General features: G+C 38.2%; 1 protein-coding gene across 4 annotated transcripts in view; it reads right to left on the bottom strand.

The window, feature by feature from the left end:
• LOC124261398 (protein transport protein Sec24A-like) overlaps positions 1-25,777 on the bottom strand; it is a 44,002-nt gene extending 18,225 nt beyond the window's left edge. The window contains exons 1-9 of one of the 4 annotated variants that reach the window (XM_046695709.1): positions 25,461-25,777; positions 22,110-22,907; positions 18,578-18,679; positions 17,039-17,131; positions 15,185-15,285; positions 12,841-13,287; positions 11,893-12,008; positions 11,638-11,740; positions 9,594-9,611 (exon numbers count right to left, since the gene is read on the bottom strand). In XM_046695709.1, the coding sequence (XP_046551665.1) occupies positions 9,594-9,611; positions 11,638-11,740; positions 11,893-12,008; positions 12,841-13,287; positions 15,185-15,285; positions 17,039-17,131; positions 18,578-18,679; positions 22,110-22,548 (1,419 nt within the window). In that variant the 5' untranslated portion in view covers positions 22,549-22,907; positions 25,461-25,777. Of the gene's footprint in view, positions 1-9,593; positions 9,612-11,637; positions 11,741-11,892; positions 12,009-12,840; positions 13,288-15,184; positions 15,286-17,038; positions 17,132-18,562; positions 18,680-22,109; positions 22,908-25,460 lie in introns of all 4 variants that reach the window. The other 3 variants (XM_046695708.1, XM_046695711.1, XM_046695710.1) reach the window with 3 other exon arrangements.
• Positions 25,778-26,998: the final 1,221 nt, after the last annotated feature.

The raw sequence follows: 26,998 nt of genomic DNA on the forward strand, positions 1-26,998 counted from the left end.
AATCGCTATTATCGGTTTGTATTACAAGGGGGTACGCGCAGTAGTTGGAATAGAGAAACAAATGCACGTGCGGTGCGTGATGACTGTTAACTTAGACTACCGTAGAAACCAACCCTTCTTGTTCTTTGGGTTTAATTTAATGTGCATACACATTTTGACACACCAGAATAGAACTAAATTTATGAAATAAAGATTCAATAATAGATTTGATAATAATAAAATGGTGATCACTACTATAAAAGCATCTCATTAGCAAATGATTGCCAGTTTGTGCAAGGATGCATATCAGTAGAGATGAAGCTTATCATTATATTGCTATGCAGAACTGTATCATTTTAAGCAGTAGTTAAAAAATCAATAACACAATCATTACTGTTGAGATGAATTTACATTATATATTTATTTTGATTGGTTCATTGTATCATGAAAAAATAGTTTTACCAAACAGACAGATCTGTCAATAACCCTACCAACAGATCTACCATAAACCAAAAAAACACATCTACCATCAAATAACCAACGGATCTATAACCAACCAAACCAAAGGATCTATAACCAGCAAAACCAACAGATCTAGCAACCACAAAACAAACACAAGAAGCCACCACTGCAGTTTGTGCCAAACAAATTAAGTGAACCAACAAATTCTTCACCAATCTTCCACATTAATGTTTCTGTCGTTTGATAATCAAGTTAATCATAGGCTGACTGACTGACTGAGTTTTGGTTTTATGCCGCTTTTAGCAATATTCCAGCAACATCACAGCGGGGGGGACACCAGAAATGGGCTTCACACATTGTACCCATGTGGGGATTCAAACCCCAGTCTTCGGCGTGACGAGCCAACGCTTTAACCATTAGGCTACCCCACTGCCCCGTTAATCACAGAGATTACATATTAATGTGGGAACATATTAAAACATCCACATCCTTAGAAATTCACGCTAATCAGCAAGTTCAAGTCTAATGAATTGTGCTGAAGATGCTTATATCCAATGTGGTAGTCCTCACTTGAGGTCTGTAATTCCAAACAAGTTCTCAATGCTTTAATGCTACAAATTTGATCTGAATAAAACTGACAGAACACGTGAACATAGTAAATAGTATTGTCTCATTCGACTAGCGACTTGTCTAGACAAGTCTAAAAATAATAACCATTTGAAAGGCTGTGCCACATGTTCATGAAAGGAAATACTGCTAAATATTAACAGGCTATGATGTACCAATATGTTACACTGTATATATGACAGACTGCATGTTTTCTGGCGGAAGGGCACAGAGGACTGGTTCTTGTGTTCGAGACACACATAATTTGTGCAATAAGAAATGAGTGAGGAGAATTTTCTGATAATTTTCTGATAAAACTTGTTTTCTGCATTTCCATGCTTATTTTTTACTCTGCATATGATCAGCTTGTACACAGGGTTCGCCACAATGTGTAAATCACGCATGTTTGACGCAATAATCAGGTTTTGAAATATGCAAAAAAATTAAATAAAAGTTGATGCAACTAAATACTTGCAAGTTTAGAAATATGTAAATACTTATCAACTGTTAATGTGTTCTTTCAATTGGTGAAAACATTTCTGTGAAAATGAAAGTTAGATCTCGGTGGCTGTGATCAGAAAATTCCATTCTGGCTAATTATAGACACAGACGTAAGATAGTTCAACCAATCAGCTCATTGCTACCTAGAGGGGCAGTGTAATTGAAAGGCTATCCTAATCCATTTCTGGCGCAGTTGTCGGTCGTGTTGTCTGACAAAAAACAGTCAGGGTTGTAGTCAGTTTTGGTATTACAAAGAAACTGAAAAAATTCACAGACATCATACTTAGAAAATCATGATAATGCCAATTAAGGCACCAGTAGCAATGAAAATGTCAGTAAGAAGCCAAAACTCTGTCATAGTTTTCGCGATGTATGACTATCTGCATACCCGTGTAATCAAATATGTGCCTCTGAAGCCTTAATAAAAATCTGAGACGAGTCATGGTGACTCCCAAAATCAAATGTCTTGGGGAACCCTGAATACAAAACAGTTGTCACTCATGCATAACCATGTGTCTATACTGGCTAGCGAACAGTCATTGCCGCGTAACAGTTATCACCAATACATCAGTATCATATGTGCGCAGTTCCAGTCAACTACAATTCTGGTATTTTTTCCCCACGGTATTTGACAACAATAAAGGACAGCAAAGAAAATTCTTCACGGTAAGTAACATAAGAGAAAAATTAAAGATTAAGTTATGAACCCTATAAATTTATTTTAACTTAGGGGTATGTCCCACGACCTAGATAATAGCAAGTTGAAGTTCACAAGTCATTAATTGTTTCATTCCCTATCAATCTACTGTAAAAGAAACACTCAAATAGTCACACAATCAATTATTCGAGGTTACTGTATGATATAAATATGTATATTATTTCACGAATGAATAATTCTGTATCTAAAAGGAACTATTAATCAAAATAAGGAACATACTCCATCAATCATTGTTGTGCAAAAAGAATTACAAATATTTATATACGACTAAATAGCATGGCAGCATATGGATGCAAAAAGACAAATTAAACTGTTCTGTTCTGCTAATGAATTTTGATCAGACTTAATACCAAATTAATATCGTTTGATAGGCATTCTACAAGTTGGTGATAACACCTTCTGGTTTATAGCACAGAGCGACAATTCTTCTTTAGCACTTTTAACTTGGAGAATCTACACCGAAACATTGCTCTATACAAGATGGTGTTATCCATAAAGACACATGCTTTATCATTCTCATTAATATCATTTGAATTTCTTCATGCTGAAATGGCACATCTTTTTTCTCAAAATTCGGAACTTAGAACCAAACATTTTCAGGTCTTTTTTAAAAGTATTTCTGCCCAGTAAAACGTCCAGACATTTTCCAGGATCAAATGACATCCACTTTGAATCCAATCCAAATTCCACACACACTGCAATTCACTCCACAACGCTTTGTGAATGACATTGACAGTGACTTTGAACTTTGAAATGGGCGAAAGACATGACAGCTGTTGACAGCCAATGACAGGCATAAATAATCAGAATAAGTAATCCGACGAATGCCAATGAATACTGAATAACTTATCATGGCCATTTTTGATTATCTACAGTATTAGGTCTCAATTCTGTAATGATAAATTCTGTGTAGTCATTTGCCACCATAGCTGGTTTTCAGTCTAGTTTGCATGAGCCAATGCTAAAATAAACAATGGAATTACACTGTTCTTCCATGACTTATACAACCAGGAATATCACCTTAATTCATCCAGCCCTGTTGGGTTCAAACTAAAAGGCAACTTGGAACATCTTGCAGTACAATAACATAGCCCTCTCTCTCTGTTCAATGTTGATCACTGGATTGTCTGGTCCAGACTTGATTAATTACAGACTGCCGACGTATGTTGATCACTGGATTGTCTGGTCCAGACTTGATTAATTACAGACCGCTGACGTATAGCAGGAATATTGTTGAGTGGGGCGGTAAACAACAACCAAACCAAATCTATGTCTGTTAGAGTTCAATCGTAAGGATTGAACATTATCCAAGAAACAAATTTAACAGGGGCTCAAAACCCACAAATTGTACTAGTTCTCTGGACTACCACACATTTAAACTTTCCTGAGTATATTCAGGCTCAGGTGATATTTGATTATCTTAGACTTTTATTATGAAAACCCTGATGAAAAGTGACCTTGTTTGTCATACAACTGCAGCCATCTGCATCATGTCCGTGCATTAGGAGATCACTCTAACAGAACTGAAACCTGTTGTGCCCACTCACCATCACACTGATATATGCATGCAAAGGATCTATCACATCCTTTTTAACTAAACATGCTGACATATACATTTTTTTACTTTCTCAGAAAAAAAATCACTTTAAGCTTATCATGCTTACATTTACAACCTTAATTTATTCCATTGTGCAGGGTGTTTTTTCAAAGAGAATCAGCCATCATCAGAACTCACAGTAATTATTCAAACATCTGTTTGTTAATGTACCCTTGATGCAATATTATCAGAGATAATGGCAACTGCATGCACTTACTTTCGTAACTTAAGGTTGCATATTTAATGTTGTAAATCACAAAATTTTGAGTATATGAGAAACAAAATTCCAGTAATATTAGCATATTGTGGGTGGAAAACCTGAAGTGATGCAGGTCTCAGATATCCTCTTTGGTAAAACCATTGAGGATAGGTATGATGTTGACAAAGCTAGAAACATAATAGGAAAAACATGGGTTCGAACACACAATCACAGGTTTCTTGTGAGTGAGTTGCGTTTTACGGCGCTTTTAACAATATTCCAGCAATATCACAGTGGGTGACACCAGAAATAGGCTTCACTCGTTGTACCCATGTGGGGAATCGAACCCGGGCCTTTGTCGTGATGGGCAAACACTTTCACCACTAGGCTACCCCACTGCCCCAGTTTCTTGTGTGCCCAAGTGAAGCAGCACAGTGAATTACAGCCTTCAGATGGCTTGGACGCACATGCTCCCAAGCCACAAGTGTTGGGCACTTAAGAACATGGGGATTATAGGATTGTCTGTTTTGTTTTGTTTGTTGTGCGACACCACTCGCTGCAATATTCCAGCTATATGATGGCAATCTGTAAATAATCAAGTCTGGACCAGTCAATCTAGTGATTGACTACATGAGCATCAATCTTTACAATTGGACTACAGTGACATTAGTCAACCGTGTCAGCGAGCCTGACTACTCGATACAGAGCTGCCTCTAATGAGGCCTCTTATGACATGGGTTGCTAGGGTCAATTCTAACCTGGAACTTCGTCCTCGTGGTTAGGTAGTCTGTCAGTTTTACCTGAAGTCATGGCGATGAGTTTGGGCATTAAAGGAACTATTTCAGATATACATTGATAACATACAATGGAAGAAAGCTAACAGTTGGAGGAAAGCAATTCACATATATTTACCAGTGTTGTAAAACTACAGAGCAAAGGAAACTTTGCTGAGCAACCATGGATCATTATCATGGAAATTGTAATATTCACACTTCCAATCCTATGAATATTTTCTTGATCAAGATATCAATGTTGCATCTGTGATATTCTGTGTTTGATTAATCATCAGGAAAAATCAAACAAAATGTGGTATATTTTCAGAAAAAAATTATGACATGTCAGTATCGAATTTTCAGACTACATTTGACTGCATTGACCATTCAGTAGCCATTTTGAATTTTTCAAAAGGAAAACCCTTCATTTTCCAACTAAGAAACAAATGTGCAAACATAAGTTGAAATCTATGCCAAGACTTTTAAAAAAAGACAAGAGTATATGGCAGAAGTTATATGAAGGGATAGAGATGATGGAAAAAGGCTGAAATCCTTAAAACAAGCTTACACTGACTGACAAGGTGAGCAAATATAGAAAAAATACTCCATTTCATTCTTTCAACAAACTGGTACACCTCTTTACAAAACTCCATTTTAAATGTGAGAATGACAAAAGAAATTCCAATTCTAAATTCATATATCAACATAAATAACTAGAATAGATTAATGTTATGTTTGTCAGTGACTGTTATCTACCAACTCTCATATCTGCAACGCAGTTCAAGAAAACCGAACTCATTACAACAACCTCAAGCTGTTCCAGCATTAATTACACTCACTCACTCTCTACATTTATATATGCAAATACATCACCACCATGGCAGGCAATGTGTGGGAAGAATGGAACATGACTCTTTGATCACATCCACCATCATCAGTTGCCAATGGAAAGGTATAACATGAGGAATTTAACCCATATTTACATTAATTTAGCCTTGTGTTACAACAAGACTAGAAGACACAACCAACACAGGCTTGGAAACAAATCCTGCCATGCCAGTCTCATCCTCATGTATCCAGGGTATTACACTATTAGGTACCTTGGGTGTTCAGAAAATTGAGTGAGTGAGTTTGGTTTTATTTCACTTTAAGCAATATTCAACCAATATCACAGCGCTTTTAGAAAATTGACTAAGAGGGGCAGACAAAATATAACCATACACACGAGTTCAATTTAATTTCAGACCATGATAATTTTAACTATAATAAATGAATTGTAATTATTGCCAGCAAAGTTTTTGTTTTTGTTTATGTGGCAATAAATTTAAGCTTAGGTTAAATGGGGTTAAATGTCACATTCAAAACTATTGCATTTATACAGTAAACTGCACGTGCCAGGCTGCCAGTGTACTTACAATTACAGACAAATGCTGGTTTTAAAGCTTTGCCCAAGTGTGACACATCGTGTAAGTTGTTGTCGACAAGACTAAGAAGTTAAAATCGGTGTGTACAGCCGAAGTATATCAGCAGGCATTGATGACTCCAGCTGCTCTTAACAGGGCTACCCCCCACAGACACAGTGTATTGACTCCAAGTAAGTAATCAGTCCTTGCTGTTATCTGTTAATGCCAAGCACAAGGCAGCGTTAATAATAAGTACCATCTGTCAACATATTTTTGTGTGATTCGACAAAGGATCACACTATAGAGATTCAGCTCTCCAGACAGGTGCTCTATCCACATCATTAATCCTTTGGACAATACTGACCCCCTACAGCACTACAATGCCTAAAACACACTTATGAGTCCCTTGAAACACACAACAGTTCATGATGACCACTACAATTGGGTGGCCAGGCAAAGCTGTGATAAAAACTGTTTGTTGTGTTTATGCTGTTTGATGCTGCTCTTAACATCATTCCAGCTACATGTCAGCAGTCTGTGAATAATCAAGTCTGGTCCAGACAATCCAGTGATCAACAGCATGAGCATCAGTCTACGCACTTGGGATATGATGACATGCACCAACCAAGTTAGCTGATCCCATCTGTCATCTCTTATGACAAGCATGGGTTGCTGAAGACCACTTCTAAACCAGATCTTCATGGATCTTCCAAACTTGGTTTTGAGTGAACGCTGAATGAACAGATGTTCCATTAGCCATGCAACCAAAGGGTCATTGCACCAGGGTGTTCATCATAATAGAATATTAGAAATATAACACAATGGATATTCAAGGATGTGCCGTATCAATCACAGAATACCTGCATACATAATTCAAAACCTTCTGGCATGCTATGTAGATATTACTACAATTACAAGCTGACAAAATACAATCACAGATGTTATAAGCAAGATCAAAAGGCATGTGAGAAGAGATATTAGGCATTTGTATGTAGAAGCATTCAACGAATTATTGATCACACTTTCCATGCTTGAGATATGCATACCAACTGACGCCAGATGGTAGGCTTCAGACAGTTAGAAACATCTGATGACAATTATTTGTTTAACCTTTTCAAATGTTTACATGTCATGGTAGACAAACATAATGGACTAAATCAATATTGGATTCTGAATTTATTAATCATATAAAGTTTGGTTAGCAGTGATTAAAAATTTTAAAACTACGTGAAATGATTCCATATTACCCATATTAGTAAAGATGGGCCCTTGGTTACTGAATTACCTGGGATTGTCATCTAGATCTAAAGACCTCCAAAACCTTTACTTTTGAACAGTCTTTAAACTTAAGAGAGCATTGGGTCGGTGGATTCTTTGGAGAGATAACATTTAGGGACTCACACACTCTATGTAACATCAGGGTTATCGAATAACACCCTTTGACTTTCATGTGGAATTCCTCACAGTTTAAGGGCTCCAAATTTTATACTTAATTTCAAACCAATCAGGTAAATATGTTGTTGTTTGACCTAGTTGTTGGTGTTGTAAGACTGAGTAACATGACAACATACATGCAAATCATTCATCTTGAGATACACTACCTTATCTGAAATGACAACAGCAGTAGAAAGTAACGAAAACCATTGGTTACCATGCAGGACCTAGATTTTCGAAGCTTTCTTAGCGCTAAGATAGTCGTAAGTGCCATTTATTAACATTAACTTACAACTATCTTAGCGCTAAGAGAGCTTCGAAAATCTAGGCCCAGGATTATCATATCATTGTCAATAGTGACAAGAGGTCCTGGATCCTTTAGTTTTCTGCTTTAGTTGTTTAATCTAAGGTCATGTGAGGACTCTTGACATTCATGCTTAATTAAAATTATAACATTTATATGAAAACCTGCAGACAAGACAATTAGGTCACTAATTTTGTGGGCAACAATCAACTATCAATGCATTCTGGGTACATAAACACAATATGCCAAGTCAGCAAGTCAGACCCGTTATTCATTTGGACCCTCTTAGGACGATCAATGTTAATTATGAACACAAGATTACATAATTATCACTCAAAATGCCTCGAATGGCCTGCCATTGGGGCACTTCAGTTTTAGCCTAATAAGGCAGGCTGACTTGGGTCAGTGGGCTGGTGCCACTTTCTATCCCATGATGTCACCAGTCCATCAAAAGTCTGCTTTCAATGTTTATCTTTACAGACTGCGTATGTACCAGAGCAAATATATGAGCAACCCTTGAGAAATAGGTGAGTGAGTATGGTTTTATGCCGCTTTTAGCAATATTCCAGCAGTATCACAGCGGAGGATGGGCTTCACACATTGTACCCATGTGGGGGAGAATCGAACCCATGTCTTCAGCGTGACCAGCAAACGCTTTAACCACTAGGCTACCCTACCGCCCTTGAGCAATAGGACTTGGCAAGAGGATTGAGCACATATCCAATATATTATATCTGTGTCACAGGTAAATAAATGTCATATCAATACAGTGACAAGATGAAATCAATTATATACTGGACAAAATAAGTTAGGGATATTGATATTTTTATGATTGATATTTCATCAGTGTGTCAATGAATAAATAGATCAAATTTCAAAATTTACATATACCCCTAACTATTTTTTCCAGTTTATTATTAAACTAGCCTATAAGCACACCATTAAAAACAAGGAGCTCTTGTTCCACAAAGTCCTATAGAATCAGACTGATATGTAGAGGTGAATGGCCTATTTTCTCAAAATATATAAATAAAGCTTATTACGAATTACAGTGCGTGTATTTAGTTGAACCCCAGCACCAGAGACAACACAACACTGCAAATACATTTGTAACCATGGTAACCCTCAACCCAGTATGACAACATAATGGTTTGTTTCTTCCAACAACTGCAATATGTCTTTTATCATTCACCATTCATCATATTTTTGGGACAATGAGAATATGCATTTAACATGCTTTAAAAAGTAACATTAAAGTACCAAAATGAAGTTTTAATGCAAAATTATTCTACTTACCATGCTTACCCTAAACAGTGGTTTAGGCATGCATGGTATTGGGAAATCAGTACATGGAAACCTTGTTAATCCAGACAATTATTCCCTCGTGATACAGTCCACATAAACAAATGTAGAGACAGAGGAATAGCTGTAATATTGTTAGTGATAACTTCCAAACTATGACAGAATGGTCAAGGAAGTTCCATTTCCAGATTGAACAAGGTCTGGACAAACAAGGTTTCAGTGTACAGAGTATCTGGGTGCTTGTCCTGCGCCCTGCCTATGTGAGACAATGGATGAATGATACATGAGGGCAGGAGAAGGAGACAAACTACTTACACCATCCTCCTCGTCCTCCTGGAATACAAGGAGGAACTGTCACACAAGCATACAACATCTGGCTTACCTAGATACAACATCTGGGCTTACCTAGATACAACATCTGGGCTTACCTACAGATACAACACTGGGAACACCTACACAGACAACACCAGGCTTACCTACGGATACAATGCTGGGTTTACCTACGGGTACAATGCTGTGCTTACCTACGGATACAAAGCCGGGCTTACCTATAGATACAATGCCGGGCTTACCTATTGATACAATGCTGGGCTTACCTATAGATACAAGGCTGGGCTTACCCATAGCTACATCGCCGGGTTTACCTATACATTCAAAAAATGGGTTTACCTATAGATACAATGTGGGGCTTACCTATGGATACAACGCCGGGTTTACCAATAGATACAATGGTGGGTCTACCTATAGATACAATGCGGGGCTTACATACGGATACAACACCAGGCTTACCTATGGGTACAATGCTGGGATTACCCACTCATACAATGCTGGGCTTACCTACAGATACAACCCCAGGTTCACCTACATTTGCTAGTTAGTCATTACATTGTACAATACCTTTGAAACTGTTGGTGATTAATGAGATTCAAGGATTTGTAATCAACCAAGTACCTGACAAAATCATGTTGCTCTGCATCTTGCTGACATAATGTGAATCAGTGTGAGAAATGAACTCATTTAACTCATCCATCATCAACATAGTACCACACAGATCTGAATAATCGCTATTCCTTTATCATCTTTGAACACATATGTTGTGTAATAACAACATGCTTATACATATTCAGGTAATGAATGAAGTTGTGTTTAATTCATGCATCCAAATTAGCCCTACTTGCCCATGAACTTTGTCCAACCCGCACCATCCATACAAACTGACCTCACAAATAGTAATGAAAACGCAGCCTTAGATTTCCAAACATTCCCAAACATTATTTATACATTAATTATTCAAGAAGACCTTACAATGGATTTGATCAATTAACTGACTTACTACAGACATGTACTACAGCCACTATTTAAGCCTTACTGATCACGACAATGACATCAAATATCTAATTACCATGGTTACTGGCAGTTTTCTTTCATAATGTTTATTCCACTATTTTTATGATTTTGGTGACAGATGTACTACAAAAAGGGACATGGTTAATAATTAATATTCATGCCATCATCAGAGACAGACAAATAATTATACAATAACAGTGGTAGAGTATTGTGGAATATCACATTCTACAGGAAACAACAAGTCACAACATGCAACAGAAGAACATTGGAAGGACAAGGAACAATAAGGACCCTGTTTTGACGAACAAGAACTGACGAATTTTCAAATAAAATGTTTAGAAATTATAATGAATATCAACACATGTTTATATGAATAAGACTGACTGACTGAGTTTGGTTTTACGCCGCTTTTAGCAATATTCCAGCAACATCACAGCTGGGGACACCAGAAATGGGCTTCACACATTGTACCCATGTGGGGATTCGAACCCGGGTCTTCGGCGTGACGAGCCAACGCTTTAACCATTAGGCTACCCAACCGCCCCTCATATGAATAAGAAGGGTCTGTTCATTTTAACACTTGTTTTCAATGAAGCTAAATGTATCAGCAGGCAAAAATGTATCAAAAAGGGACTTTTAGGTTTTCAGAAGTGATTAAGCAAATCTAGACGATGTAGATGAGGTCAGTACCAACACATGATAACCTTACTCATCATGGTCGCTAAAGATTTCTAGTGTGACCTTAACTTGGAAAAAAGAAAACCTATTCCACTCATTTTTGTCATGTCAACATCAGCGAATTGAACGTGCTGGCCACATTGAACTATTTCACAAGTTCACATAATTAACATTTACTGAGGGCACAAAAAGGGTCTCTATTATTCCACATCCTTTCATCAAAGCTCTGGAGGAGGCAAACAATGACTTCTAGGACAACTGTCTGCTCTCAGTGTATCCTTAAAGGCATTAGGATGGAAAAGCAGAGAGTGAGATGAGACAGAATATTACTTACCGACAAATCTTTAAAAGGATGAATTAGGATGCCTAGGGGTAATCGTGCTTTATTCAGTAATGATGATGTCTGTGGTATGGCGTTCAGAGTACATCGAAATATGCTGGAACAAGAAAATATGGCTGCTTACAGAGTAAAAGATCTAAACTAAGAATAACTGAAGCTTGTTTTTTATCCAAAGCACAAATGTTATGATATCACTCTTGGCTTCTTAAAGTTCTGTTGATCTTGACTTAAATTTATGATATTACTTACTCTGGGTTACAGTTGACCTTCTTGAAATCATGTTGAAAGCCAGGCTTTACCGTCTCAAGACCATCTGTTGGGATCAGGCGGCGTTCCTGCATCAGGTTCAGAAAGCGCTGGGAATCCTGGGAACACAAAAAAGCTGCTGTTTCAGAAATTTCCCCTATACAGCATTCCGGAGATGAACATACCATATTTCCAGATGTAGCATATGTTACATTTTGGATTATACTTTCTCAGTAAAGTACAGATTCTAGTACTTTTGTTGGGTTGAGTCATCATCCAGAATTTGAACCCACAACCTCAGAGTCAGGAACCTAATGGCCAGCACACAAAGTCAGACGCCTAACCCATTCAGCCACCGTGGTTTCCATTATCTTACCTGTTCATGTTTATCATGCCTTATCGTGCACATACTTTGGATAATATTGAGAGTGCAATTTATTTGAAATCAACATCCTAATAGATAATGTTTGCTGCCTACTGATCATGACTTCCCACCAGATAGGCTCTGACATTGATGCTCTGATAAATCAGCAGTATGCTGCTGTGAAGTGGGACAAAACGGTTCACTGGCCTAATACAAAGCATGACGACATGCGAGTCATCCCTTGTTTCACAATAAGACCTCCATGTTTAACACCTAACAGTGTCAGTATTATGTGGGAGGAAATCCTGAAGTGATTCACATCTTATACATTTATCAAAAGATCAATTTTATCTGAAACTTCTAAGATTTTTCAAACAATCATTATCATCATGAATCTGAGATTCAAAGCCACTATTATCAGGTCCTGAGAGGCCTAAGAGAAGCATATGGACAGTGAATCATGTGACCTAAAATGCCAAGGTCAACCATGATCTCAAAGTATCCTCCATTGGTACCAGCTTAGAATAAAGTTCAAAAATATTTTGCAAAACAAATAAAAATAATATAAAAGACTAAATGCTACTTACAGCTACGCCCATATTTGAGAAGTTTGACAGTATGTCATTTGGGCTGGTACTCCCACCCCCAGGCTGGTATCCCCCTGCTGGACCTGACATTGGACCAGGAGCAGGCTGTCCCCCAGGCATCTGACCGTAGCCTGGTTGGGGTGGTCCCTGATAGCCTTGCGACACAGGGGGTGCCTGGTATTGTGGTGGTGCACCTCCAGGCTGGTAACCTTGTTGATACCCTTGGGTACTGCTAGGCTGGTATCCTTGTGTGCTGGTTGGCTGGTATCCTTGCGTGCTGGTTGGCTGGTACCCTTGCGTGCTGGTTGGCTGGTACCCTGGTGCAGTACCAGGCTGGTATCCTGGTGCACCAGTTGGCTGGTATCCTGGTGTTCCAGTTGGTTGGTATCCTTGGGGTGGTCCCTGGTAGCCTTGCTGCCCCTGTGGAGGTGGCATGGAGTTGGAGGGCTACAAGAGAGGAATGAGTGAACAAATGAGTTTGGTTTCACAACACAGTATTTCTTCTGTATCTCAATTCTTTACATCACCATCATAAAGCTTCAGCACTTGATTAAATCACATTATTATTATCACAAAGAGCAGTGACATGGCAACCAATATTACATCAAAGCTGGTACAAAATATCGCCAAAGATTCATTGATATTAAGAAAGTTGCTGTGGCGATTGGTCAAAGCGTTTGCAAGGCCCTTCCTGGACTACACGCATACACTGTATGTGCTACTGTCAGTTCTTTTGGAGGCAGAGGGTCAATGCATTGAAACTTTTTGTCAACAGCAAGGCATATCAAGATCAAGAGACTTTCCAACAACTTGGGAATGAGTGGGCTGTGCCACCAGGTTTGATCGACTCACTTCAAGCATTCACATGCCACCTGTATGCCTCAGGTTCTTCCATAAGGGATGTCAATCAATTGCGCTACCACTTATTTGAAGTGAGAGAAGGGTCAATTGCATAATGACAATTGCCACCCTGCTTTGATTGTTTATCTATGCCCGTCCCCAGAGCAAGCTATCAAGCTGCAATATGGTGCAAATGTCTGGAAGCTGAGTATCCAACTACACAGGCAACAGAGTCATGGATTGATGGAAGAAAATGGTCACGTAGAATTTTCTGGATGACAGGACCTCTTGCTCCAGTTGCTTTTCTTGAGTTCATTTCTTGCAATTTCTGTAAACTGCCAAGTTGTCAGTGCCTTACCAATGAACTGAAATGCACTGTGTCGGGACCAGACTTGTGACAACATGGTATGTGAGGACCATGACATGCTGAAGAGTGACACTGATGAAGCTGATGTTTATAATGTGGAACAGTGACTATCACTACACAAATTAAGGAACTTGAAGTTGCTCTCACTCTTTGAAATTAAAAAGCTGTCATCAGAATGAATTAAATGACAAGTTTTTGAAAACGCTCTTTTAAAGTACAATTTTGACTCTTACAAAACCAGGAAAAAATATGATTTAAAGGTATTAAGTAACAAAACTTGATATTAATTAAATCTTTTTCATCATGTTAGCACCAATTTCCCTCCCTTATTTCATTTCCAACCTATTTGCTGAACTTTAGTCATGATTAAAGCTTGGAATTGACATTTTCTGTAAATTAGGGGGTTTTTGTCGGCCATCTTGGATTTAGCCTCATTCTGAGTCTGAGCTACCAAATTGATATGTCCATCATACTGAGACATAAAGGAATATAAAAAACACTAAAACTTTTGGTCCCTCTGAGTGGTACCAATATGTCAAGTTTCAGCTCCTGGCTCATGCCCTAACACACATTAATATACAAATTATGTCATCGCTGTCTGTAAATGATTGGTTCTCGACTAAACAATTCATTGATCCACACTGCTTGGTTATAATGATACCCAATCATCAATGATACCCAGTCTGACCAAGTCATCCAAGAAGATTCTCCACACACCAAAAACAGGTTACTGGAACAATTCTATCTATGAATCACCACAGGGTCGATCTAACCACAGTAGTCTTAAGCAACGTTTTTATTTGTTTGTAGTTTTACACCACACTCTGCAGTATCCTAGCTATACGACTCGGTCTGTAAATACTAGAGTTTGGACTTGACAATCCAGTGATCAACATCATGAGCATCAATCCACACAATTAGCAACAAAGTCATCAAAACTGACCACCTGATCTTGCTAGTGCCTTTTACGACAAGCATAGGTTGGTTAACATTAATTCTAACCCGTACCTTCATGGATTCACAGTCTTAAGCAAGAATGCACATCGATACCGACATTCCTGACTGACAATTTACAATCACGCCATTCACAATATCCGAGGGAACTACTGACATGTCATTCTGTTTCCCCCTACCTACCATTTGAGGGTACTGCCTCCTGCCAGTGATCCCTGTGGTCCGACTCATATCTTGTGACGGTGGGGCAGCTGTGCCTTGGGGTGAGGACACAGGGGTCATGCCTGTAACAAGCAGCGAGTTAGAGATTCATTAAAAACCAACAGGATGATTCTACGAAAAACAAACTGGACCAACAACATCTCATCAAAACAAACTCCATAGCAAAACTATTTTGTGTTTTCTCAGTACCAAATAATGATAACATCAGTCTGTGCCCAATACATTCTGAGACTGCCTAAATGCCGACCTGACTTTTAGCAAAGTTTCAGTAGATTTTATACACAATTAATATTCACATATTGGTAGATGTAACTTTTAATAACAGATCAAACATAATTCCACCACTATGGAGCATGGGACACCTTATCATCAGGTATATATTTGCCATATAAAGATACAAGAATAAAACATGGAATCTTTTCTTTAATTCTGCGCGTAATATATTTAGAGTACGGATGTAGCATGATATAGTTCACAGGGTCCAAATCTGGAGGATACTACTGGTGTTATTTCCACTCTATAGAAATAATAAACTAAATTCTACAAATTCTTTGATAATATGCTTAATGCACAGGCAGGTTTGGAATTTGCACAATATATGTAGGCTTCGTCAGGGACCGTTCATAATTTATGGCTAGGGGTGGGTGGGTTTGATGATTTTAAGGGGGTCACCCATTTTGCCCTGGGGAGATGGGCAGTAATTTTGTACACACGCATCGGGGAGGCAGCAATTTTGTACATAAAATTATGTTTAAAATTATACTTTGAAATTATGGGAAGGGGAGGGGGGTCGCAGATTTTGTACATGACATGCACAGGGGGTCACTTATTTTGTACATAAAGTTTAGGGGGCGTCATTCACATTGTACATGCTTCTCCATAAAAATCATCATCACCCCCCTAGCCATAAATTATGAATGGCCCCTAACGAATTGCAACTATAAACCTATCTATTGTTATGCATGCTTTCAACCATGCCACTGGCATTTGTGAATCCTTGATGATAGAGTTCTATTGTACAACAAACAATTTCAACAGTTTCATAGTTTGATACATCATTATACATCTACTCGAAATGCTATCCTTTCAACAAGGTGATTATCATTGTATTATGGGTTTGGGGGCAGTAAAGTAGTGTTGAGAATTGGAAACCAAATCCACTATCGATTATCGGAGGATTGCGGTGAACGATTATCAATTATAATCGAAAAATATACATTTTTAATGTAATCACCAATTTTAAGGGTTTTTCCACATTTTTTTTCTAATTAATGTGTTTTTTAAGAACTAATGCTGTCATGCAATGAAATGCACGCATGCAAGAAAGACACTGGAATTGTAATTAAACAATAAAAGTGGTTAAAATTTTACAATGTGCATAGCTTTACGCTGTTGAGCGCATGTTTATTCGTGAATATTCGTCAAATTTGATGGTTAGTTTACTTCATTCAAGGTTGCTATATGTTTTTTACAATCGATAATCATTTTTAATCCTTCTTTCGATCGATTTTCGATTGTTTTCGATCATCGGAACATCACTACACTTAAGGACATCTGTTGTTGTCTTGATTATAACACAAACAACTGTAAAACATGTCACTAATTTATTACAAGACAACTTTATCTAAACAGAATGATCTTCCAAGTATTTACAATGTCTGTGTCACACAACTGGTTTGTTATTGCGAGTGTAAAAACTGTCGTCCAAAAAGCATGACACCTGAAAACATATTCCAATGATAATACAAAAAATCATCCACTTTCTACCTCTTCTATAATACTGTTAACATGTATGTTTAAGGTGATGACCCTGACCTTGAGGTGATGGAGCAAACTGTCCTTCCATGTCATCATAAATCTGGTTTGCAATCGGTGATGGTGCTCGAGACGATTTCTGAGAAGCTGGTTCTGCCAAGAAAAGCAATAAAATCAGCTACCAAAGTACAATGGTGTAATCTGTAAGAATGACAATTTTGATAAATAAAGATAAGTAGTGACAGTAATCATGTAAGTACCATGTCACGCCACTGTCCACCATGACCAGCCATGACAACAGCTAGTAGTATTATCTGCTGGCTGGTCCCACACTAAGTACTCTTCTCACTGGTCTTCTAATACATCAGTCCAAAAATATAAGACTGAAGAAGGAGTATGTGAGTGAGTGAGTTTATTTTTATGCCACACTCAGCAATATTCCAGCTATATGGTGGCGGTCTGTAAATAATCGAGTCTGGACCACACAACCCAGTGATCAATGGCATGAGCATCGATCTGCGCAATTGGGAACTGATGACATGTGTCAACCAAGTCAGCGAGCCTGACCAAGCGATCCCGTTAGTTACAACAAGCATGGGTTACTGAAGATCAATATTCTAACCCAGACCTTCACGGGTAGTGAAGGAGTATGTAGAAATCGCAGATGACATATACTACTCTAAATTAGTTAAGGACAAAAATAGTCATCTTTAGTCATATGTGTAGTCCTTAGCAAATTCTGAGTTGTATATGTACTGCTCCATGCTGTGACTAATACGTAGCATGTGTGCATAGAATTCTATCAAGCCTACGCTGATTTTTCACTGCTCATGACAACCGCACATGAACGCAAATTACCAAATATCATGAACAGTTATATTGTTTACATCCCTGGTTCTGTAATCTACCTCTGAATACATCGGAACCTTCTTTGAAAATACATTTTATGAGAATATGAATCTGAAAAGACATTTACAGTCTTAGCAGCTGTTACTATTTTTAGGTGTCCTGAGTCTTGTGTATTAATCATTATTGAAGATAGATCCATCAAACCAGATCATCAATGGAAGTATTAATCAGAGACCACATAAATCTGTAACATTTTCATTATGTTTTGAAAAGAACAGAAGACCTTCATCCTGTACATAACAAAGAAACTTAAGATCCAACAACATAAATAACACCAATTAACATCGAACAGAATACATCAAATATTCAACCAAACTAAAACATAGCACATCCAACTTAACTCAAAAACAGAAATCTGAGTATCAAGATAATCAATGTAGTTAAGACGCAAGACAAACATCTCAAGAACATTCAACATTTCAAGAACATCCAACATGTCAAGACTTTCATGCTATCAAAAGCTAAATTCACAAAATTCTGAAACAGTAAAATTTGGTATACACATGAAGCAGAATAGAAAAACAACATTAGAAACAAAAATATAATGAAAGATTCAGAGAAGTTCAGAACAGCAAGGCAATGAAAGATGCATAATGAAAACAAGTGCAACTGATGTGACAATAACCGATTCCATGCAAGCAAGGAGGGATAGTGGAGCGAGGGATGTGGTATTACCGATGCCGTGGTTACCTGAGCCGGGGGTGAGTCCAGGAGTCAGGTTCATAGTGGTGCCAACTTGGTGCGAGTACTGGCCGTGGCCATGGTAGGGGACGGGCAATTCATTAGGTCGACCTACGACATGCAATGTTAGTTTATATCACGCAGTTAACATTAGCATCATTAGGTTCTACATGTACTTCAAAAGCCACAAACATAAAACATAAGGAAATAGTTCACATATCGTTTGCCCAACTACACCCATAAAAATAGAATACAGAATCAGTTTATTGAACTAGCCGATATATCTGTGCAGATTTGAAATATATTAAGATGTAAAACACAACATAATCCAAATTTACCATTATATGATTAATGCTGTTTGAGGTTTTCACTATACTGCATAATAACCTATCAAATGCATTGTATACAAGTACAACAACTTGTTTTATGGTGATACACTACTTTAAGCCATTCTGCAGCCTTTTTCTCACAGATGAGGGTACAAAAAATTATCTTCATACACTGCACCCTTGAGGACAATTGAATTTGTGTCAATAAGAAAATATTTAATGCTCTGCACTTTAAAAATTACCACTGTTTCGTACCAAACTGGAAAAAGTGAACAATATTTCCATCATGCATAATGTTTACATTTTCCCATAACAGCTCCCCACATAAACTGAACCCAGCAGGAATGAAGGTGAGAATATAGGTCCCCAGCAACCTGTGATTGTGTTAAGGAATTACAAGTGATCAGGCTTGACTGTATATCACTGTGTCCATCCCATTTGGATAGACTAGTACTCATGGAGTAGATATTTATCTAGGCCAGTTCAAAGTCCCCAAGTCTCCTAACAACTATCAGCAAATACTCCCAAATTGGGATGCCAATTCCATAACTTTGGTAATATAGAAATTACCAATGTCATGGACTTGAAGAGGTGCCCTGTATTTCATCATGTTCAAAGCATAATTTGAGCTAAATAATGTCTTTGCACAAATAGCCAGTCTAAGGCATTTAATTTGAAATTCTGGATAAATCCAGGTAATGTTGATCACTTGATCGGCTGTTCCAGAGTGAGCTATTTATAGAACAATGTTATTCAACTAGAACACCACAGATTTTGTGGCAATTAACAACAATTAAATACCTCCAATCTGTCCCAGTTTTGATCTACCAAGCTAATTGAAGAATTCTGTCAACCATAAAATAAAAACAGTCTGGCCTAAGGGGTGTATGCTTGTTTAACATGCTTAAATAACCTCTTTGATAGACTGTTTAGTATTAGCCAACAATCAATAAAGGTGACCATTTTTGACATTGTCTGTTGCAAGTCAGTTTGTAATTACAGTTATGGCCAAAATAGCAGATACAAATTAATGCAGAGAGACAGCTTGTCCATTCTCAAGTTCAGGTAACATTATTTACACATATTAATATCTCAACATTGCAAGTTTGTGAGATGGGTTTAACACCACTGGGAACAGGATTTTAGTCACATCACCGTGTGCTGGTCGGTAGTGATGTAGGTTGCAGATGTTTATCAATTTAAACCATTTATCTCATTAAACTAATGTATGGTGCCGGCAAACCAAGAAACATAATCAGGGTAAATTTGGGGATTCAAACCCATGAATATAGGTTCCTGTCCTGCCAAAGGTACATAACTCTACATAGTTAAGTTTGTGAGTTGGGTACAATAACACTTTGAACAGTATTCCAGAACATCACAAAGTGTCAGATGTGGGAGGAAAGAAGGAGTGAGTGGGTTTAGTTTTACACCACATTCAGCAATATTCCAGCTATATGGCAGCAGTCAGTAAATAATCGAGTCTGGACCAATCCAGTGACCAACAGCATGAGCATTGATCTATGCAATTGGGATACGATGACATGTCAAACAAGTCAGCGAGTCTGAACCGGGTCTTGACCACGCTTTAACTACTAGGCTACCCACGCCCGCATTGATCTATGCAATTGGGATAGTCATGTCAACCAAATCTCTGACCCACGACAAGCATGGGTTGGGTTGCCAAAGACCATTTCTAACCTGGATCATCACAGGTCAGGAAAGCAGGAAGTGATGCAGATCTTGGATACTGATCACTTGGATGAAACCCACAAGCATTGGTATAGTGCTGACAAACCCAGAAAGATTACTGGCGGAATCTAGGTTGTTCATTCTGGCACCATTTACACACCTAACATTTTTAAAACAGCTGTTACTTTTTACAGCACAAATAACAGTTTCAAATACATGATCAAAGGTTTCAGCAATGCCCAAGACACAACTTTGCACAGTAAATGTTGGCACAACATATTTGACACTGTTAACATAGTTACTTAAAAACAACTAATTTATTTTTACAGTCTAATATCAATTTTCAATACAGAGTGGGCACAAACCAATACAGTCATGAAAAACTGATGTGAAATAAGTTTCCAACCCAATCCCAGATACAAAGGATGTTATAAATAATAAAATCCCAAAGAGATCCCATACAAAATTGAACAGGTGGAGTTCCCTTAAAAGAACATGGTGAGCAAGCCCCATAAAAGATTGACATTTCATCCAAAGCAGCTTGATCAATATAACTTGGATCTTCACACATCTTGCAATGCTAATGCCTTGTGTGTTAAAGACAAATACAGTTTGTACTGAAGTCGATCAAGGCATTAGATATATCAAGTCCATTACACTAAAGAAATTTCATTCTGCTCAAGCAAGCTCAGCAAAACTAGCATTACCATGATTATCGGTATTTTTAGCAATCCATTACAGGAAAATTATTGAAATAAACATAAAAAGACAACTTTTATTGAGAGTTAGGCAACATTTTCTTCACCAAAGAACCAAACACTAACATTTCTAAAGTGATTTTGGAAAAAGAATCTCACAGGAATATAAACAGCTGTTGTTATGAATGTCAACATTGTGGAAAATAGATAAAACTGAAGTAATGCCAATTTCAGAACAATTAAAATGATTCCACTTTATGGCCTGCAGCTGTCACTACATTTAGATTTTTTACTAGAAACTACTTTTAACCATGTTAACATAGCCTAGCCAAGCACATAACTAAACATTCTGGTATGAAGTTAATTACCAAAATTCAAACAGTAAACACCACATTGCAGGGATGATCTACATCTGCAGGCCGTCTCTGTGTGATGATGATCATCAGATTCAGCTGACTGATAATTATTATGCATGAGGGGCTTCACCAGTACAAAATTGATTGTGCTCTCAAATTTCAATATAATCTACCAGTATCTATGCAGATGCACTAGGGATTTTTCGAAAATTTTATTTTTGCTCTAATTTATGCAAGACACACCTGCATGCATTAAGTATCAGAACGTAAGTGAATTTAGTGCAGCAATAATCATAAATACTTTGTATATCAGATGTTAATTTTATTATTACAATATATCCTATATGTGTGTAATGCGATATATTCATACAGTGACACATATGACTTGCACCACAGCACCAAGGAAATCAGCTCTGGGATATGAAAGCAGCCCAAAAGGATAGTAGAATGGAGGTATTATACTTACTTGTGTTCTGCCCCTGAGAAAGGGGTGGGCCAGGTGGCCTTAGAGGTGGGCCCATCCCCTGAGAACTCAATACTGTTGGTGGAGGTTGACCTAGACCTGGTGGTTGCCCTGGACCTGGAGGTCGAATGGTTGGAGGTCCTTGCCCTGCAGACACAACAGGAGGTTGACCTGGTCCAGGGGTCGCATGGTTGGTGGACCCTGACCAGCAGACACAGGAGGCAGACTGGGCCCCAGTGGCCTCACAGGTGGAGGACCTTGCCTTGCAGAGGACCACCATGGGTTGGAGGCCCTGGAGGTCTAAAATTGGGTGCAGATCCTCCCATAGGAGGTCCTCCAGGCTGTACAGGAGGACCTGTGTACTGTTGACCCTGTGAAGATGGAGGAGGACCACCCTGTACAGACGGATATCCATTGACTGTGGTCTGGTTTGATGGTCCATTTAACATTTGCCCTGTTTGTGAAACGTGAGGATTGAAAGGTCCAGGTATTTGTTGGGATGGCACATTAATATTTCCTGGAGCAACAGAAGAAGGTTGAGAACCCATCACTCCAGAAGGTGGTCCTGGAGTCCTTGTCACACCACTTCCTGGGGGATGCATAGATGGTGGGCTTGAAAAGCCATTAACCGGAGGTCTTGGACCACCTTGTGGAGGCATGTTGCCATGTAAGTGGGGAGGCATGCCTGAAAACGGTGGTCCTGATGGAGCCCCTGTCATTGGCGGCAGAGGAGGCCGGGGTCCACCACTGAACTGCCCGGGTGGACCTTGGGGATTCCCATTTTTGGTGGCATACCTGGAGCTGAAAAAGGAATTGATTATGATGTTTAAATAGCATTTAAATAAATCATTTCAAAAGGAAACGTTGCATATGAGATTAACAGAAATTTTCAATCCGAAGAATGTTAACAGCTTTGATGGTCCAGGGGATGTGTCCATTCAGAGTGGATTACCTCATACTATTGTGGAGCTACGATAGCACAAATGAACATAAACTGTTTTGTTTGTTTGTTGTATAATGCCACACTCAGCAACATTTCGGCTATATGAGAGAGGTCTGTAAATAACAGTTCATCCTAAGCATCGTTCTACGCAATGTGGGATACAATGTGTGTAAACCAAGACAGCAAGTCAGACCACATGAACCAGTTAGTCACCTCTTTATGACAAGCATGGGTTGCTGTAGACCAATTTTACCCGGATCTTTATGGGTCATAAATTACTGGAATAGCTCTTAAATTAAGAATGACTTAAGATATTAAGACTGCATTTCGATCAAAAACGATTTATTCAGCAGTAGTACTCCAGCATATTGTGTGAAATCGGTAATAAGTCTTTTTGTTCCTTTCTGTGCCTGTACAGCCATTTGATTAAGTAATATTTCTGCCAGGTCAATCAGGTAGTAACAGCAAGTTGCATTATACCAAGTCATAATCAGTCAAGTCCCTTACCAATCGTTATTGTGACAAACTTGGAGGCAAAACAAATTGCTAAAAACAATCCATCAAAATGTTACATATATGAAGTCTGTCATTACTGACTAGCCATCCTTACATCACATACATGGACATCGTAATCATCAATATTCCAGCTATATGCCAGCAGCTAGCAAAATGATGGAATATAAACCCGACTATCCAAAGACTGATTTTGTGAGCACTGATCTAGACTGCTTTGGTACATTGACACCCAATCAACAAAGTCACTGATTGAGCAGTGATTCTGCCCACTCAATTCACAAAGTTCCCCCTTACAGTGTGCAAAATTTACGCTGGTCCTGTGGTCCCTGGCTAGTAAAAATTAATCAGGACCACTAAATGAGATAAGTTTGAAGTGGTCCTGGTTACCAGTGAATTGTATATTGATAGTTAAGTAAATCTACGAATGTTAATTTGGACCAGTGAAGTACAAACAGGACCACTAATTATTGTCCACTCACTCACTTACTAAAGGTAGTTATAAAATCTAAATGTTTTATTTCTATTATTTGCACCTAGACCATGTGAACTGAGCTGCTAATATGAATACAGGTGGGTGGGTGTGGGGGACTTACTAGTCCTGTGGTCTAGTGGGAAATTTTGAACAGCAAAAATCTGTTAGGGGCCAATTCTTATCCGGAATTGTCAAGGGTTTCCCAACAGTACTTCAACAGTATGATATACAATTTAAGAGTCACAGAGCTGTATTGTTTGATTTTATTTACCAGTGATCTATTACAGAATTTCACACCATACTTTCCTTACTGTCATCGTGCAACATATCAATTCTCATCATGAACATGATAAAGAATATGTAAGTCTTCTTTCCCGCTTATTCGTATCAATATCTCAGTTCACATGATTCAGGTGCAAATAATAGCAGAAACTGATGAGCATTGTGAAATATATAAAAGATCTTAAAAATCTACATTTAACAATAATATATTTTCTGTAAATCTCATTTAGCTGAAAAGACATGGACAAGGGCACTGTGTGATAATCAAGTGTCTGCCCTTGGGGCAGGTCAGTGGTTCAATCCATCTTTCCAAAAGATGTTACTTGTTGATTACCTGCCTTGCACTCGGCATTAAAGGGCTAGGACTACTATCCCCAATGTCATTAAAATATTTCTGAGTAGGGTACAATACTACACATATTACTACATGGTTAGTGGACTAGCACTCTGCAAATGTCATAGTACTAGTACAAGCTCCCCTAAATCACACCTAACGTGATGTGAAGCATAATTCCATATTGAGAATTATTGTCGGTTTCTTAAAGTTTGGACTGCAGATATTTTTAAGAGAATGGGTAATGTCCTGAAATTTACATCTCTTACCCATCTCTTCAACACTAATCACCAAAACTAACTTAATTTCCCAGAGCAAGTCACAACATAGTTTCACAAAAAATGCTTCTACTGTGTTTACTGAATTCATTTTACACTTTAAGATTAGTGTGTGAAGTACATGATGTGCCACTAAAGGCTTGCATGTTAACATAGTTTATTTCGATTTTAACCACTTCTTCTAGGTATCTATACCTAGACCATATTGAAATGATTTTAATCAAACGTGAAACGTGTCGTGACTAAATGTTAGATGAAATGGGATCAGGTTTCATCATCATGCTGTCGATATTACTGAGTACAGTATATGGATAATGACCTCACTGATATTAACTTGTGTTTTAGTGTCTATATAGACTTCTTTTCACATACCTTACCTAATAAGATACTCACTAACAGCAATATTATTATGTTTGACAGGTGTCCTGTGGAAAAATTAGGCTAGTCATGTCACGTCAACATGCCAAACGGATGGACTCTTCGAGTCCTTTCCAAATGAACCACACAATTTCCTTAATATATCCAGTACCTGCATGTTGTTGGTTCGTCGGAAATCCTGGATTTGAGACAGTTTGGGGTCCAGGAGGTCGATTTGGCTGGAAATTGGTTCCAAACGCGAGTCGAGGATCCGCCATGTTACGTGATTCACCACAAGTATTAGACTCTACACTCACATTGATCAGACACTCATCTAGTTATGAACCGGTGGAATTTCAATTCATCTAGTTTAAATGCTGTATAAAACAGCCACTTCGGTGTAAAGAATTATATATACGCTACACAGGAAACATTTCGTTGGCTTTGTCACTATCTCGCCGAACAGGCTGTTTTCCGGAAGTCGCAGAACCGCCGCATGCGCAGATCTATTCTACGTGGCAGAACATTGAAAGGGACATAATCATAAGTTCCACATTTTACTCTTTTACGTTGTCACCGCGTTATAAAACATTTACAGTCAGCATCGTTCACGTGGAATTCCTCAAAGCATAATTATTCTGACGGAAACTAACCTTGCTGTCACATTAAGCAAATATAGTTTCCAGACATTTCAAGGAACATACAGGCCTGTATATCAAAGTATCTCAATAGGCCTCCTGTGGTGGCACAACGCTTCCATTCGGATTTGTATAGATGTTATTGTCAACACAGCATTCATGAAATTTCTTGTGAAAGGAAGATCGAATAAAAACATTTAAGGTAGTCTCAGTATATTTTAAATACATATTTAAAATTATTTATGAAATGTAAAATATTTTGCGTCTCACATGATTGAGCTGTGACAATCCACTTTTGGCATTATCATGAATGAATGTGCAGATTCTGATGACAAAGCCATTATGCCTTAATTAATTTTACATTTGCCCTCGTGCGTAGAAAGAGTTTTTATGACATATAACAACCAACAATTGTTTGGTGAAAAGAAAATACCTTGGTAATTGGTGACACCGTCCCTTTATCATTCTTACACGATCAATCTATAATATTTTATTAATTACGACAGACCATCGATCGTTTGGCTTTTTATTTGGTTATTAACAAGCACAGACTACACAAGAAATACGCAAACACAAAAATGAAAATATGATTTAGAAATAAATTTAAAGGGTGACAAAACAGAATAAAGTGTTTATATGGGCGTCTCAGGTCAATACGATGTCACCCTCGCGTCTGACACATCAATAGTTAATAATTCCAATTTTATGTAAGTTTCTCGCAGACAGTGTTCCCGAACATCGGTTTTATACATAGCGTGGCCATTTCCACGTCAGCTGTCGGTACGTCGGTACACGTGTCAATGGCAATTCTTTGGAGTACATGCGTGTATATATACGTCGTGTCTCGCATGTATGTATATCCACATTGTAGCCTGTGATCGATTGCTCCGTCGTGTCATATACCATAGCCCTCTGGGAATACGGCATGCATAATGTTTTGAGAGTAAATTATATGCGGGTTTCTATTATCTATGTAAATATGTTATTAGATATGTAGATATATTTACTGAGGATGAGGTTTGACCGGCGTGGCACCACTACAGGTGTTTTACTGCAGCGCTCTTAATGAGTA

The sequence above is a fragment of the Haliotis rubra genome, unplaced genomic scaffold (assembly GCF_003918875.1).
Source record: "Haliotis rubra isolate DU_JTF1 unplaced genomic scaffold, ASM391887v1 Scf8, whole genome shotgun sequence".
Taxonomy (NCBI): domain Eukaryota; kingdom Metazoa; phylum Mollusca; class Gastropoda; order Lepetellida; family Haliotidae; genus Haliotis; species Haliotis rubra.